The following is a 14,578-nucleotide window of genomic DNA, read 5'->3' as shown; positions in this document are numbered from 1 at the left end:
CCTGAATGCGAGCAGAAATGAGCTGGGTGTGGATGACGACACACTGCAGCAATGGGCTGAAGGTGAGTCTCAATATAATAAGAGATAAGAGATAAGATAGAACTTTATTAATCCCTCGGGTGGGTTCCTCTGGGAAATTCGACTTCCAAAAAAAGCACAGCACCGACCAAAGTTACAGTTACAGAACTGTTATATATATATATATATATACACACACACACACACACACACACACACACACACACACACACACACACACACACACACACACACACACACATATAAATACAGAGACAAATATAAATAAAATATACAAAGGGGATAAATAGAATAAATAGGAATAAAAAATAAAAATACAAGTGAATTGCACATTTCAAGTATTGATTCTATTGCACTGTTGACTATTTACAAAAAGTATTGCACAAGGTATTGTACAGTGAGGTGAAGAGGCACTACAGCTTAGTTGTTCCCCCCTCCTTTGTCCTCCTGTTTCCCCTCCCTCTCCCCTCCAGAGAGGAGTTAAACAGTCTGATGGCGTGTGGGACAAAGGATGTATAACTCATGTATAACAATAGGACCCACCATGGCCTCATTAAAGAACTTAGAGTTAAGATCTTTCTGACAGTGTCAACAAACAATGAAAAATAAGCCTTGGAAAAGCAAATTTATGGCAGAGTTGTTGCGTTTCATCAAATTGGATAGAACCTGGGTTGAAATAATGTCGTACTAGTTGGTTTTATAAACCTGAACACCAACATACTTGTTATCTCATGATTATCATGAGATAGCAGCACATGAAGGCTCCAGATGTCTTATAATGAATGTCATCAAGTCAGTGATTACAGAGTCCAGTGTAGTTTGGTGACTGTTACTCATCCTGTGCTCTGATTAATATTCCTCTCACTTAGAAAGTGATCAAACTGATGGCAGCCTTGGAGCGTTGCAGGCACGAATAGAGGAGCTTGTCGTCATCATCAGAGTGCGAACACAAAGTCTTTACAGACAAAATGGTACGTCCCAGTTTCTTTGAAACGGACCGTTTGATGCTGAGTTTGTACAGCTTGTGCAGCTACTTTGTAAACAGAATAAAATCAGATCCAGGTTTGTTTGAGCTGGATGTGATTTGTTCCAGCAAACAAATTGATGAGTGTAGATTAAAATGTAACTATATACATTATGTGAAGGTGTGAATTTTTTATGCTTATTTACAGATAGCAACAAGAGGCGACACAGAATTCGCAAGGTCATCTTAGTTGAGAAGAAACGCTTGGCGGCTGCTGTTGACGACTACAACAAGCTCGCTGAACCAACAAAGCAAATCGTATCCAGTGATGCCCTCATGCAGAGCGACGTTTGGCCCTGGCAGAGCACAAGTGAACGTAAGCTCTTGATTTCCAAATATCCTTTTTAAACAAACTCCCAGTATCTGAGCAGTAGTTGAATGTTTTGTTCTTGAATCATAATATGCTGCTATGTTTTCCCATCTGATGTTGTTAAACTGTAGCTGCTGCTGACCTCCGGACAAAGAGAAAGGTCTTTGAGAAGGTGATGGCTGTGAGGCGCCTGAGAGAGGAGGAGATGATGCTCTGCAGGGAGATGCAGCATCACTGGACAGTGTTGCGAATGCGTTCTGTGGTGTTGGGGACAATCTCCTCAGACTGTAAGCACTTTATTTATTTATTAATTTTTTGATGAATCGATTGAAAATAAGAGCAGATGCTAAAGTCTTACTGGATCTTTTACCTATATCTAGATTGCTAGCTAACACTGCCTTCTCCCTTTTAAAAAAATGTTTAATTACAGCATCCTAATTCCTTGTGTTTATGAGGTGATGTTTTTTTTTGTTTGTTTTTTTTACTTTTCTCATATTTATTTGTTTTGTTCTTTTTACAGCCTCCTTTGTTGGCATGTCGGAGGATGCACAGAAGGGACTCTGTAGCCTGGTTTTAAAAAAACAAAGTGAACTGAAAGCTGAAATGCTCAAAGTAAAGGACGTGTACAAGAGAATCCTCAGCCACCAACCACTCCTGGAAATGGACTCGGAGGAGGAGGAGGACATTCCAGACGATGCCACTGAGAGTGATTTGAGCACTTCTGATGAAGACTGATTGTGTCATCATTGATGTTATGTTTGGTAAAATAAAAAGTTAATCACATCTCTGTTCAATGTGATTTTTCAACAGACATTTTACATTTTGAGAAGAAAAATGGAATTTCCTTGGTGCAGTTGTTTACCCTGAATCATTATTTCCCATCTAATTTAATGACTAGTGTACATGTTCAGATACGATAACATAATTTAATTTATGGGATGCTTTCTGGGCTGCTCAAATTATCACAAAATTTAAAAGCACCAGGCAGCACACTCACAAGGACATGTTTTGTTCAGTGTTTTGTCGAAGAAATCAACAAGTACAATAGATGTTTGCTGTAGTGGTGTGTTTGTTAAGAAGCATGCCAGCACACTGGTGAACTGACAGTCCCAGAATGCACCCGAGCCAGTGACTCGCCCCAGAGCAAATGAAATTGCTTATCTAGAAAGACAACCGTGATCAAAGAAGAAGTAAAAGAGTAGGGAACAAATGGTAAGGGAAGGTACTGTGGGGTAGGAAAGAAAGGCCAGAGCTGTGCAAAATGACCTCCAGCAGGCCACAAATGTGCACGTCTGCTCAAACGGTCAGAAATGGACTCCATGAGGGTGGTATGAGGGCCCGACGTCCACAGGTGGGGTTGTGCTTACAGCCCAACACCGTGCCGGATGTTTGGCATTTGCCAGACAACACAAAGATTGGCAACTTTGCCACTGGCGCCCTGTGCTCCTCACAGATGAAAGCAGGTTCACACTGAGCACTTGTGACAGTCTGGAGACGCCGTGGAGAACCTTCTGCTTCCTGCAACATCCTCCAGCATGAGTTTGGCAGTGGGTCAGTTTTGGTGTGGGGTGGCATTTCTTTGGGGAGCTGCACAGCCCTCCATGTGTTCGGCAGAGGTAGCCTGACTGCCATTAGGTACTGAGATGAGATCCTCAGACCCCTTGTGAGACCATATGCTGGTGCGGTTGGCCCCGGGTTCCTCCTAATGCAAGACAATCCTAGACCTCATGTGGCTGGAGTGTGTCAGCAGTTCCTGCAAGACGAAGGCATTGATGCTGTGGACTGGCCCGCCCATTCCCCAGAACTGAATCCATTTGAGGACATCTGGGACATCACGTCTCGCTCCATCCACCAACTGCACCACAAAATGTCCAGGAGTGGGCAGATGCTTTAGTCCTGGAGTCTGGGAGGAGATCCATCAGGAGAGCATCTGCCACTTCATCAGGAGCATGCCCAGGTGTTGTAGGGAGGTCATACAGGCATGTGGAGGCCACACAGACTAGTGAGCCTCATTTTGACATGTTTTGAGGACATTACATAAAACCAGATTAATGATTCTGTATTGCATTGATCAAGGAACCAACCCAATAGGAGCTAAAGGAATCCTCTTGACATTACTTCACTCAGTAAGTTTATACTATGTTTAATGTGCATTTTCTTCATCAGTTTAGAACATAACATGTTAGCGCTCCCTGGTCCTTTTTGGAGACAGATCCTGAGACAGCAGGCAGCTATGGAGAACTCGTGTCAGCTGTGGTAATTAAGGAATACTTTGATTTAATATTGATTTCATCACAACTATCCTCAGGCACATATTCCTGGATATATACAATGACATAAGTAAACTCCCATTTTAGAATCATTGCCTTCTTTGATCTGACTTATTGCCTCAGACTTTGGCCCCGTGTCCCCAAAACTACAGAGAATCCATGACACTGGGTAAGAGGCCTTGATCATGTTATAAGTGAGAGAGTTTGGTGTAACAGTGGTTGAACATGCCAAATCAATCCACAACATACTGCCATTCCCCAGCTGTAACCTGCATATGCATCTAACCAAAATCCAGTACCACAGCCACATGATAGACGTACAGATGAGGTTAAAGGGCTGTCTCATTTTGCCAGATAGCTTCATCCCAAAAAAGATCAACATTCTTCAAAAACAAAAGTTTGTGAATATTTGCTGTATTGCCAGGCCTAAACCAACCTGTTAAACTTATCAAATTATTGTCATAGATACGAACCTATTGATTGAAACAGAATAATCCATTCAAGCCTCCATCATCATCCACAATCACTGTTACTGTTCAGATTATTTTATCTCTGTTTTCCTCTAGAATGTTTTGAAAATCAGCATTTGATCAACAGACTTTTTAAAAGTTTATTTTGATCCTATTGTTTACGTGTGTAATAGCATTTTTATTGAAATTATGACAGGAAAACCCTCAATCAAATTGTATCTTTGATATCTAATAATAATATTAACCATAATGTTACATATGTAATATGTACACAATAATATTGTGCAAACAAACAAGAAAAATAGCAAAAAATGTCAATTTTTTTAATACCCTGTATATAAAAACCACATATGACCACAACTCCAAATGTGCAATTGTCACTGCATCTAAACATGACATATTACAAAAAGGTAGAAACATATAATATACAATATGTTCTGAAGCTGGTACTGGTGCAGTTAACTTTGCTTTAGGCTCCCATACACAGTAGGTGTTACTTACTATACGTGCAGTGCAGTATTACTTTACCTTGTAATATGTTATAATAAGCAAGTCACTTCTATATTTATGAGCATGTAGACAATAATGTTGGCTGATATGTAAAACTATGAGATGTCGAGTGCAGGGAAGATATTATTGATCGATCAGATTCATGAATATGTTAGGTACTTAAGCCACAATTAGAGAGTGAAACAGAGACTGACACTGGTTGAAATGTATAGTAAATATTTTATTTTGAACTTTTATGCTGAACTACAAGCTGTGAACTGTGCGATCTCTGCGGCCTGTGGTGCCTGGTTTACTGTGTGTAAAACTGCGCAGGTTCCCATGTGTCATCCCACACTTTGCCACTGTCAGGAGAAAAACATAACAAACAACAACCACACACAAAATAGGACAATTTAGGTTGTGACATATGACAATTTTTTAGGATGAAATATCTTCTATATTCATGTCATGCTTTATACACCTTCATTGTAATATAAATTAATCAAATCAAGTCAGAGAGTATTAATATATGAAGCAGACGTCAAGCAGGACCACAGCAGCAGCCACGATCCATCGGAACCTGCTGGATGAGAGAGCACAGAAACTCCAGGGAAGAAGTTTAGTTAGTAACATGCATGAACTGCATTACTGAGACATGTATGTTTACAGATGGTGGTGAGGGAGAGGGGGAGAGTTTTCAGTAAAAGGAGACGTGACTGCATCTTCAACCAATACTGAGCCTGCATAACCCTGAAAGAGACAGAGAGAGAGGGGGGGGGGGGACACTAACCCCCAGCAGTCTGGTCCTATTACAGCATAACTAAGGGCTGAGCTGAACCAGCCCTAACTATAAGCTCTATAAAGAAGTAAAGTCTTATGCCTACTCTTAAAAGTGTTGACCATGTCCACCTCCAAAACTCATAATGAGCATGATGTCAGGAGGACTTTAAAGAACGTAAACATCAGGAAGGCAGCACGACCAGGTCGTATCAGGTGGTCTGTTCTTATTTAATTTCCTATTTGGAGCGAAATCCTGACTCAGTGGCTGAATTAGTGAAGATTCATCAAATACAAAAGCTTATGGATAGTCAGTCAGGCACAGTTCAAATCTGGGAAGTCCAAAGACGCAAACAAATCTGCACAACAGCAGGCTAAATTACTTACATTTACAACTCTCCTGTCTACTATCTCTTCATATTTGAAAATCTTCTGTGTACGGTGTTTTCGGCATTCTGAAAAATAACAAATGAAATATTTACATGAGTTCTGTAAAACTGGAAAAAATGCAAAAATTAAGAAAAAGAAATCTTAACAAACTTAACGAACCTGTCATGTGTTTCGTACATTTACAATACCATAACGTCTAACCTTTCCTTGTCCTTTTTTTGTTTGGGACATCCGAGGTGTACACCGTAGAAATTGAGGGAGATGTAGGATGTGGAGATGGAGAGGAGGATGCAGGAGGAAGCAGAGATGGAGAGGAGGATGCAGGAGGAAGCAGAGATGAAGAGGAGGATGCAGGAGGAAGCAGAGATGGAGAGGAGGATGCAGGAGGAAGCAGAGATGAAGAGGAGGATGCAGGAGGAAGCAGAGATGGAGAGGAGGATGCAGGAGGAAGCAGAGACAGAGAGGAATATGCAGGAGGAAGCAGAGATGAAGAGGAGGATGCAGGAGGAAGCAGAGATGGAGAGGAGGATGCAGGAGGAAGCAGAGATGGAGAGGAGGATGCAGGAGGAAGCAGAGATGAAGAGGAGGATGCAGGAGGAAGCAGAGATGGAGAGGAATATGCAGGAGGAAGCAGAGATGAAGAGGAGGATGCAGGAGGAAGCAGAGATGGAGAGGAGGATGCAGGAGGAAGCAGAGATGGAGAGGAGGATGCAGGAGGAAGCAGAGATGAAGAGGAGGATGCAGGAGGAAGCAGAGATGAAGAGGAGGATGCAGGAGGAAGCAGAGATGGAGAGGAGGATGCAGGAGGAAGCAGAGATGGAGAGGAGGATGCAGGAGGAAGCAGAGATGGAGAGGAGGATGCAGGAGGAAGCAGAGACAGAGAGGAGGATGCCGGAGGAAGCAGAGATGGAGAGGAGGATGCAGGAGGAAGCAGAGATGGAGAGGAGGATGCAGGAGGAAGCAGAGATGGAGAGGAGGATGCAGGAGGAAGCAGAGACAGAGAGGAGGATGCAGGAGGAAGCAGAGATGGAGAGGAGGATGCAGGAGGAAGCAGAGATGGAGAGGAGGATGCAGGAGGAAGCAGAGACAGAGAGGAGGATGCCGGAGGAAGCAGAGATGGAGAGGAGGATGCAGGAGGAAGCAGAGACAGAGAGGAGGATGCAGGAGGAAGCAGAGATGGAGAGGAGGATGCAGGAGGAAGCAGAGATGGAGAGGAGGATGCAGGAGGAAGCAGAGATGGAGAGGAGGATGCAGGAGGAAGCAGAGACAGAGAGGAGGATGCAGGAGGAAGCAGAGACAGAGAGGAATATGCAGGAAGAAGCAGAGATGGAGAGGAGGATGCAGGAGGAAGCAGAGATGGAGAGGAGGATGCAGGAGGAAGCAGAGACAGAGAGGAATATGCAGGAAGAAGCAGAGATGGAGAGGAGGATGCAGGAGGAAGCAGAGATGGAGAGGAGGATGCAGGAGGAAGCAGAGATGGAGAGGAGGATGCAGGAGGAAGCAGAGATGGAGAGGAGGATACAGGAGGAAGCAGAGCTGGAGAGGAGGATGCAGGAGGAAGCAGAGATGAAGAGGAGGATGCAGGAGGCTGACAGAGGGAAGATGTTGGTTCAGGCTCTAAATGAAGAATAAATTCCTGGTTTAGAGCCTCTGGGTCTGGGACTGGTCCAGCATCGACACTGTCAGCAGAGGATGGTCCAGCTGCTGGTGTAGAACGTTTAGCAGGAGGTGAAGCTTGTAATTCTGAAAAATTTTAAATATTAAACATTCATTAAAATGGGTTGAAAAAATGTACAGTACACATAAACACATAATAAGTAGTGATTTGCATGTTTTCAGTTAAGTTTTACTAAAGATACAACTGGTAAATATTGGCATCAAATAAGTCATCTCACACACTCACTGACCCAAATCATTCAGTACAAGTGCCCTCGGGGGTAGTGTGACATCTGTAGTGCTTTTCTACATTGTACATTAAAAAATTAATGAGTGTGACTATAAATCCAGATAGATAATGACTTTTTCCTCTGATGACACTACTTTCCTGACTTTGTAGTGAATAACATTTGACACTTCAAGCTAGTACTGTGACTTAGGAGTTTTGTACAATGGTGATGCTAACTACCTCAGGGAGGTAATCAGGTGACCTCTTAAGAAGTATATAAGTTATTTAAGAATCTTGGTGTTCATATTGGTAACATTATATAACATTTGTTATACTAGAAAGTCTCGAAGAGAATTATCAGGTCTGGTTTTTGTGAAGATTTTTAAAATTACATTTGTATATACATGAGTGTGAAAGACCATACTATACACACACACACATACAAAATTGTTCAGGTGGGTAACACCAGAGGTTCAGTATGGCTAGCTTTGGTGATGTGACCGACACATGGGGAGGTAATAAGGCAGATATAACACTATTTTCATGTTAGCAACAGGACATGTAGGGCAGCTGTCACCTCACAGCAAGAAGGTTACTGGTCTGAAACTTGGCTGAATAATAGAATAGAACAGAACAGAATAGAGTAAGTAGAATAGAATAGCTGGTGACTGTTAACTATCCTCATCCTCACCATCTTGTTTGTCTCTATGTACCCCGTGATGATCTGCCTACTTATCTAGGGTGTACCATGAGTATCACCCAAAGACAGCTAGGATAGGCTACCTGATAAGGACACCTGGTTACAGATAATGGACAAAGCACATCTTACTTCTCAGAAGGTGTTCATAAAGCTTCCTCATCTTCATGAGGATGTCACGTGCAGCACCTTCCGCTGGTTCGATCTGAGTGATCACGTCCCCTACTATACGGCCCTTACGGTCAAACTGTCCAAGAAACAGAATTGGTTGGTAGCCCAGGGCATGTAGCTTTGAAACCTGCAAGAACAACAAAGAAAAACATGCAGCCAGTCTTTCATGTAAGCAAACGGATGTATAACAAACCTTTAAGTTTCACATCTTTGTTGTTTTATTGTTGTCGATAGTTAAAAAGTATTTATGGTGACCAAACCTGTAAATGTATGATAAAATCCATCTTGAAATGTTTTGTCTCTCAGTTAATAGCCGATTAAATTAAAAATCAGAAGTAGCTTAAATAAAAATAGTTTTTAACAAGTTTTTTCTAGTTGGATGTCTTTAGTGTGATGATGTTATTCTGATGTGAATAACTTTTTTATTTATGCTCTTTTATAAATTAATATTTTATGTGTATATACATGTCTTGTTAGTTTCTTACTTCATGATATACAAGAAAACATTGACAACTGTGATTAATAAAGAATTGTCTAGCAGACCAACCACTTATTAGATCAGAACTTTTAAACTTACTGACAACTGGGCTGAATTAACCACCCTGCTCGCATTTCTGTTTTTTTTAACAGAGGCAGCCCAGTTACTGTTTTTAAACTGTTCTTGTTTCTTTTTCAATCCCTCCTTTAGGTTCAGGCTGCCCAGGCATCCACTGCATGTCTTCCTGTTGCAGGTGTTTGGGGCCTGACAGGAAGGGCATGGTTTGGTTTTTGGCTTTGTCATTTCTGCAAATGAAAATGGAACATGTAGGGATTATTTCAGGTCTGTTTTGGTGAAACGATTACAAAAATAATTTATGACCAAAGAAATAACTTATGTTACGAGGCAGTATTACACCATATTTAGAAAAAAAATCAATTACGAGATTAAAGTCGTTAATATTGAGTTAATTACGTGAATAGGGTTAAAAAAAAAACCTGAATTGATTACAGAAAAGATACATTGCTAAAATAGAGCAGTACTAACATTAGCTGGGTGGCCAAGCAAGTGTCTTACACATGAGAATACATCACAAAAAAAATTAAATAAACTTTTGCAGAAGTAGTTCTCTTGGTACACAGACTGCTCTGTGAAAACATTTCAAGTTTAATATCAGTTTAATATCACTGAAATTTATATTTCAGTGAACATGCAAATTACCCACAGTTTATCACAACTTACTTAGCTAGGATCTGCCTCGTGTCCAGTCGAAAACTTCGCTGCAGGACCGTGAGTTGAAAGATACATTTACTGCGACTCCCAAGATGCATTGCAGTAAAAACCATCCAATCGCCTTGCTTAAGATCTGTTGACGTGTCGCTAAAGGCGCGCTGTAGATAAATATTGCAATTTGTAAAAAATAAAATACTAAAATTTGCAATTTTTAATTACATAATTAAACACTGGGCCAGTTTAATTTCGTATTATCGCTGGTTATTATTTTAGAGTAAATAAAGGAATAACGGGTAGCACCAAGCTGTTGTTATCTTCATTCCCATAGCGACGGCGGTCGAGGATTATGGGTAGTGTGCAGTTACGGGATTAGTGCGTCTGCGTAAATTGGTCTGATTGGTTGGAGCCGAGCGCATCCAAAACTAACAGGAGTGGTGAATGAATCTATAAATGTGTTTTACGTGTGAAATGAAAATAATAAACCTAACAAAGGATTATGTACGTTAAATCTGCGCACTTTCAGATCGTGAATCAGTTTGGAAAACACTGTGTGATGGCCACAACATGAAGCCATTTTATTGTTGAATTATCAGTGATACTTTCACGTGTTTTTGTTGAGAAATGTTAACGATGTCATTAAAAGAAAGCATTAAATTAGGGAGAAAAACCCGTTCGCGGAGAGGGTCCCCGGGTCTCCAGTTAGATTGTGCTTCACGACGTCATGTTTCGCCGTGACGGGGTTATTATTGGAATAAATGGATGGCTGGAGCCTCTGCTCGAAGCGTCTCTGATCGCCGCGAGCGCGTTCATATTGGAATGAATTGACAACCCACAGCGTCACATAAAAAGGTGGAAGGGTACCTTAGGCGTCAGCATGAGAAGTTAAGGGACGTGACAAATCGTCATTATTTTACGCGTCGGGAGTGAGAACGGGTTGGTAAAAGTATATCCTTGCTGTACCCTTAATGCTATTTATGCTAAATTAACCGCTGCCTTTGCCCCTTTGGGATTATTCTTATGTCACTGGGATGTTGACCTTTGACCTTCACATTAGAGAGATGGGCAGACATAATTAGTGTATGAATTTTAAAGTAACAGGTAATAAAGAGAGTGTAGCAAATGTAGTCAGGTTTATTACTCTGTATCACACATGAGTGCCCGAGGGAGGCGGGGCTGACTGGGGAGACACAGGAAACAGAGAGACAGGGCTGACTCGACATGAAACGATGAAACGTGGGACACGGGAACAGAAACTAAACACAGGCTGAAATGAACACTGAGGGAGGGAGAACTAAGATTACTGAGAGCCTGATAAATAAGAAGAACAAAAACCAAGAAAAACAAGAGTCAAAGAAAAGCAAAAACACAAAGCATTGGGCCAGGACCCACTGCTGTGACATTTATATGTGATAAAAACATTAAAAACTGCTCACATGTTGAAATCTTTCTACGTATACTTTAGGTTCAGCTCTCCAGCCTGGCATTTGGTTAAGCATGATTCAAACATTTGATTTTGTTTAACTGGTTTTAATTATAGTTACTTTTTGTGAACATTTGTTGCAGCATTTAAAAATACATCATTTATTTTCAAACTTTTACTTGATTTAGAGCATCATATTTGACCAACGTAAATGTTTTAATTTCATATAAAATAACTGAAACAGTGAACTAAATATCTGAAATCTTTCCTTCCTTAAAAGTTATAATCCTACTTAAGTTATAGTGCAAACGCTTAAGCAACAAATATACTTGATGCTAATTAATTAATATTTCCCTTTGATGTTGCAACTATGCGGTCACTTCTGTCTTTAAACAAAATAATATTTTCCAGTTACAGAAATCATAAAGTCCAAACTAAAGTGCTACTGTTGCTATATGCATTTTATATAAATCATGGATGATGGTCCTGACATGAAGGAAGAGAAAGTTACAGGTTGCATCCTTTGACTTTGTCTCCGTGCCTTTGGGCCATTTTCAGAAGGACAGATGTTTCTGTTCAATTCTTAAATCAATTTTTTCAAACACAAACACTATTTTAAAGCTTCTAGAGAGTAAAATATTAATGACAATTATAATAACAATAATAAAAACAAAAGCTCTCAGATCCATCAAACCAAGCAGCAGAAAGAACAATAACTGAAGAGAAAACTTTAACCTTGTAGACTTCATTATGTTCCAGCTGCTCTACAGACGCTGTGACCTCGAACTTAAGCAGGTCGTAACGTATGTGCAGCTCAATAACTTCATAATCAGACCCTGTGGTATTTAGGCAGCAGAACAACTAAGAATAACAACTACAAATAATGTTTTTAGGTTTCTGTTGTACTGCAAGGTTCTGTACAGGAGAACCAAACCAAGAGCAAATATTACGTCTCATTTACACCTGAGCACGAAGAGCCATCAACATTTAGCAAATTGAATCATCTTTGTTTAGATGCAAGAAGAATCATATAGAAATGAAAAAGTAGAAATAGAAATCCAGAGCAAAGATATCCTCTAATTCAGCGTAGCACATGAGCAGCTGCTGCGATTCACGTAAGCATTCGGCTCGTCGCTGCTGCAGATTTTTCTCTCGCTGTTCTGGCTCACAGCGCTGCAAACACAAAAATAAATATCCCCAAAGGTGTGAAAGGGAGCTAATTAGTAAGAGTATTGTTACTCTCCGCAGGAGTAGTCCAGCAGTAGAAACCAGTCCAATAACAAGGTGTGTAACATCTAGCAGGGTGACAGAAAAACCCAGGGTAACTTCTAAGGACCTCAACGTCTCTCTCACATTGTGTTTTTTAAACATGCTTCCATTTGTCACTTCAGTCTTTACTCTGAAATACAGGAAGAGAAATCATGGCTGAAACAATTTCTCATGAAACCAGGGGTGTGGTCCAACAGTCAGTTTGGTGAGGAAGGTTCCTAACTGAGAGAAGTGACCCAGAAGTATCTGTGTAGCAGCCACAATGAATCCAGATCATGAGCTGATCCGTGACTGCCTTTGTACAACTTTTACAAAGTGACTGCAAACATTGTGGAAGGATTCATAGCGTTTGATTGTGTAACCCTGGTAAGATTTACAGCAATCAGAAGTACAGGGTTCTTTGAATGCATCGTAGTCCTTGTCTGATAGTTTAATTTCCGGGCTTGCCCTGAAGGCACCGTCTGCAGCTCCGTGCGCGTGAAGGTGTGGTGTAGAGGAAAAAGGACGGCAAGGAAAAACTCCATGCTGCCGCGGAGCACGGTTTTTTCCAGTTGAAAGAGAGGAAAGAGGTTTAATTAACATTTGTGAGAGAGCTGTCGTTAGCGGTGAACCACAGACGGGTACCTACCTGAAAGGAGCCGGAGTATTTCTTCGAACTTTTTTGAACTATTCTGGTGAGTTAGCCTAGCTCACTTAGTACCGCTATTGCAGTTCAATGCACTGGAAAAAATAACTAACCAGTCAGAATAGTAGTAAATGTGTTTAATGATGTTTAAGATGTGTTTTCATAGTATTGCAATGTTGTGACAGTTTTGTTTATTATGAGTGTCTAATGTTTTTACTTTCTTGGGCCTGCTAGTTCAGCCGCGGCCAGCTAAGTGGTTATGCGCAGTTCACGTGCAATAGCTGTGCTGTTACTGTAACTGCGGGTGATGCACAGTAATACGGTGTATTTACTTTTAATGTGTCACAAGATGCAAATTTATTTTAATATTTCAAAAGAACCAAGGACATTAGGAACAAGGACATTTAAGGAATGTGGACATCTAACATTCTGCATATTTGTGTGCAGACTGGTTTTTTTTTGAGGTACAGTTCCATGGGTGCCAAGTGAGGAGCTGGTATCGTGGGTCTAAGACACTGTTGCTGCTGTGGAGGCCTTCTCTGTGTCAGGACGCCGACACGTTGATGCCTGCCGTACCAGGAGGGCGGTAGGGAAAAAAACAAAAGGAAGCCCACCTGAGAGATACCTTATCATTTTCTTTGCTACTTTTTCTCCGCCTGAGATTCAGGTCGTTTTCAGTTCTTAACCCAGGACAGTGGGTAACTGAATAAACTGACACCATAAGGAACTGGACACTCACATGCTATTTTCTTTTCTTTTTCCTTTTCTTTGGGGTGTTGAAATATTGTGTTTCTTGTCTTACATCTATTTTGATTGTTTCAATTATTTTTGTGATGCATTTGAGATGGTTACTGCATTTGAAGATATCCCTACATTGAGGATGAGCAAAGGGAACTGATCCAAAAGGAAATATATAAAGCAAACTTTGTTTCATAAACCTGTGGTCGTGCGTGTTATGTGGGTTGGAAGTCTCATTGCTCTTACAGAGTTGCTACCGCCAATCTCCTTCCCAAACCTAGATTCGGATATTGTAGACATTGCACTTGGGCGAGCAGTATAGATCATCTCTTTATAGATAGAGGGACACACGTCCAGGTTACATAAAAAGTGGCGAGCCAGCCAGGAGATTGGTTAATAGTAGCTTTCTGATCTTCCACCCCACACTACGCACGTTTGAGATTTTTGAGATTTGTTCCACTGAGTCAGGTATGGATATTTGCAATCGTTTTGAGGTTAATGGTCAAAACTCCCTGTATGTAACAGGTATAGGACCAGAATACACAGATGAGGAAATAACTGCTGTGTTCAAAGTTAATGGAGATATTTCTAAATTAGTGAGGATCCCTGACGAATCAGGACAACCAGAGGGTAGAGCCCTGGTCCAGTATGCATCTGACAGGTCTATCTCTAGAATCGACCCCATTACTTTGGGTACCGTACCAAGTCCAAAGGACCCAGCTGTGATGTGGTTTGCGAGGACCATTAGAGATGTTTGTCAGGAAGTGGTGGGGAGGGAGATAGCTTGCAGATAC

At 41.1% G+C, this 14,578-nt stretch overlaps 1 protein-coding gene across 1 annotated transcript; it reads right to left on the bottom strand.

Annotated features, from left to right (window-relative positions):
• Positions 1–5,965: 5,965 nt before the first annotated feature.
• Positions 5,966–9,368, bottom strand: LOC146575330 (uncharacterized). The gene is made up of 4 exons (XM_085269963.1): positions 9,100–9,368; positions 8,484–8,649; positions 7,219–7,512; positions 5,966–6,348 (listed from the first exon to the last, which is right to left on the bottom strand). The coding sequence occupies exons 1-4, from the start codon at positions 9,301–9,303 to the stop codon at positions 5,966–5,968; spliced, it is 1,047 nt and encodes a 348-aa protein (XP_085126089.1). The 5' UTR covers positions 9,304–9,368.
• Positions 9,369–14,578: the final 5,210 nt, after the last annotated feature.

The sequence above is a fragment of the Mchenga conophoros genome, linkage group LG4 (genome assembly GCF_057382185.1).
Source record: "Mchenga conophoros isolate Kocher_MC1m ecotype Shallow Benthic linkage group LG4, M_conophoros_male_GT1.1, whole genome shotgun sequence".
In the NCBI taxonomy this organism is placed as follows: Eukaryota; Metazoa; Chordata; class Actinopteri; order Cichliformes; family Cichlidae; genus Mchenga; species Mchenga conophoros.
The sequence above is the reverse complement of the archived record's forward strand: the minus strand, read 5'-3'. Positions and strand labels throughout refer to the sequence as shown.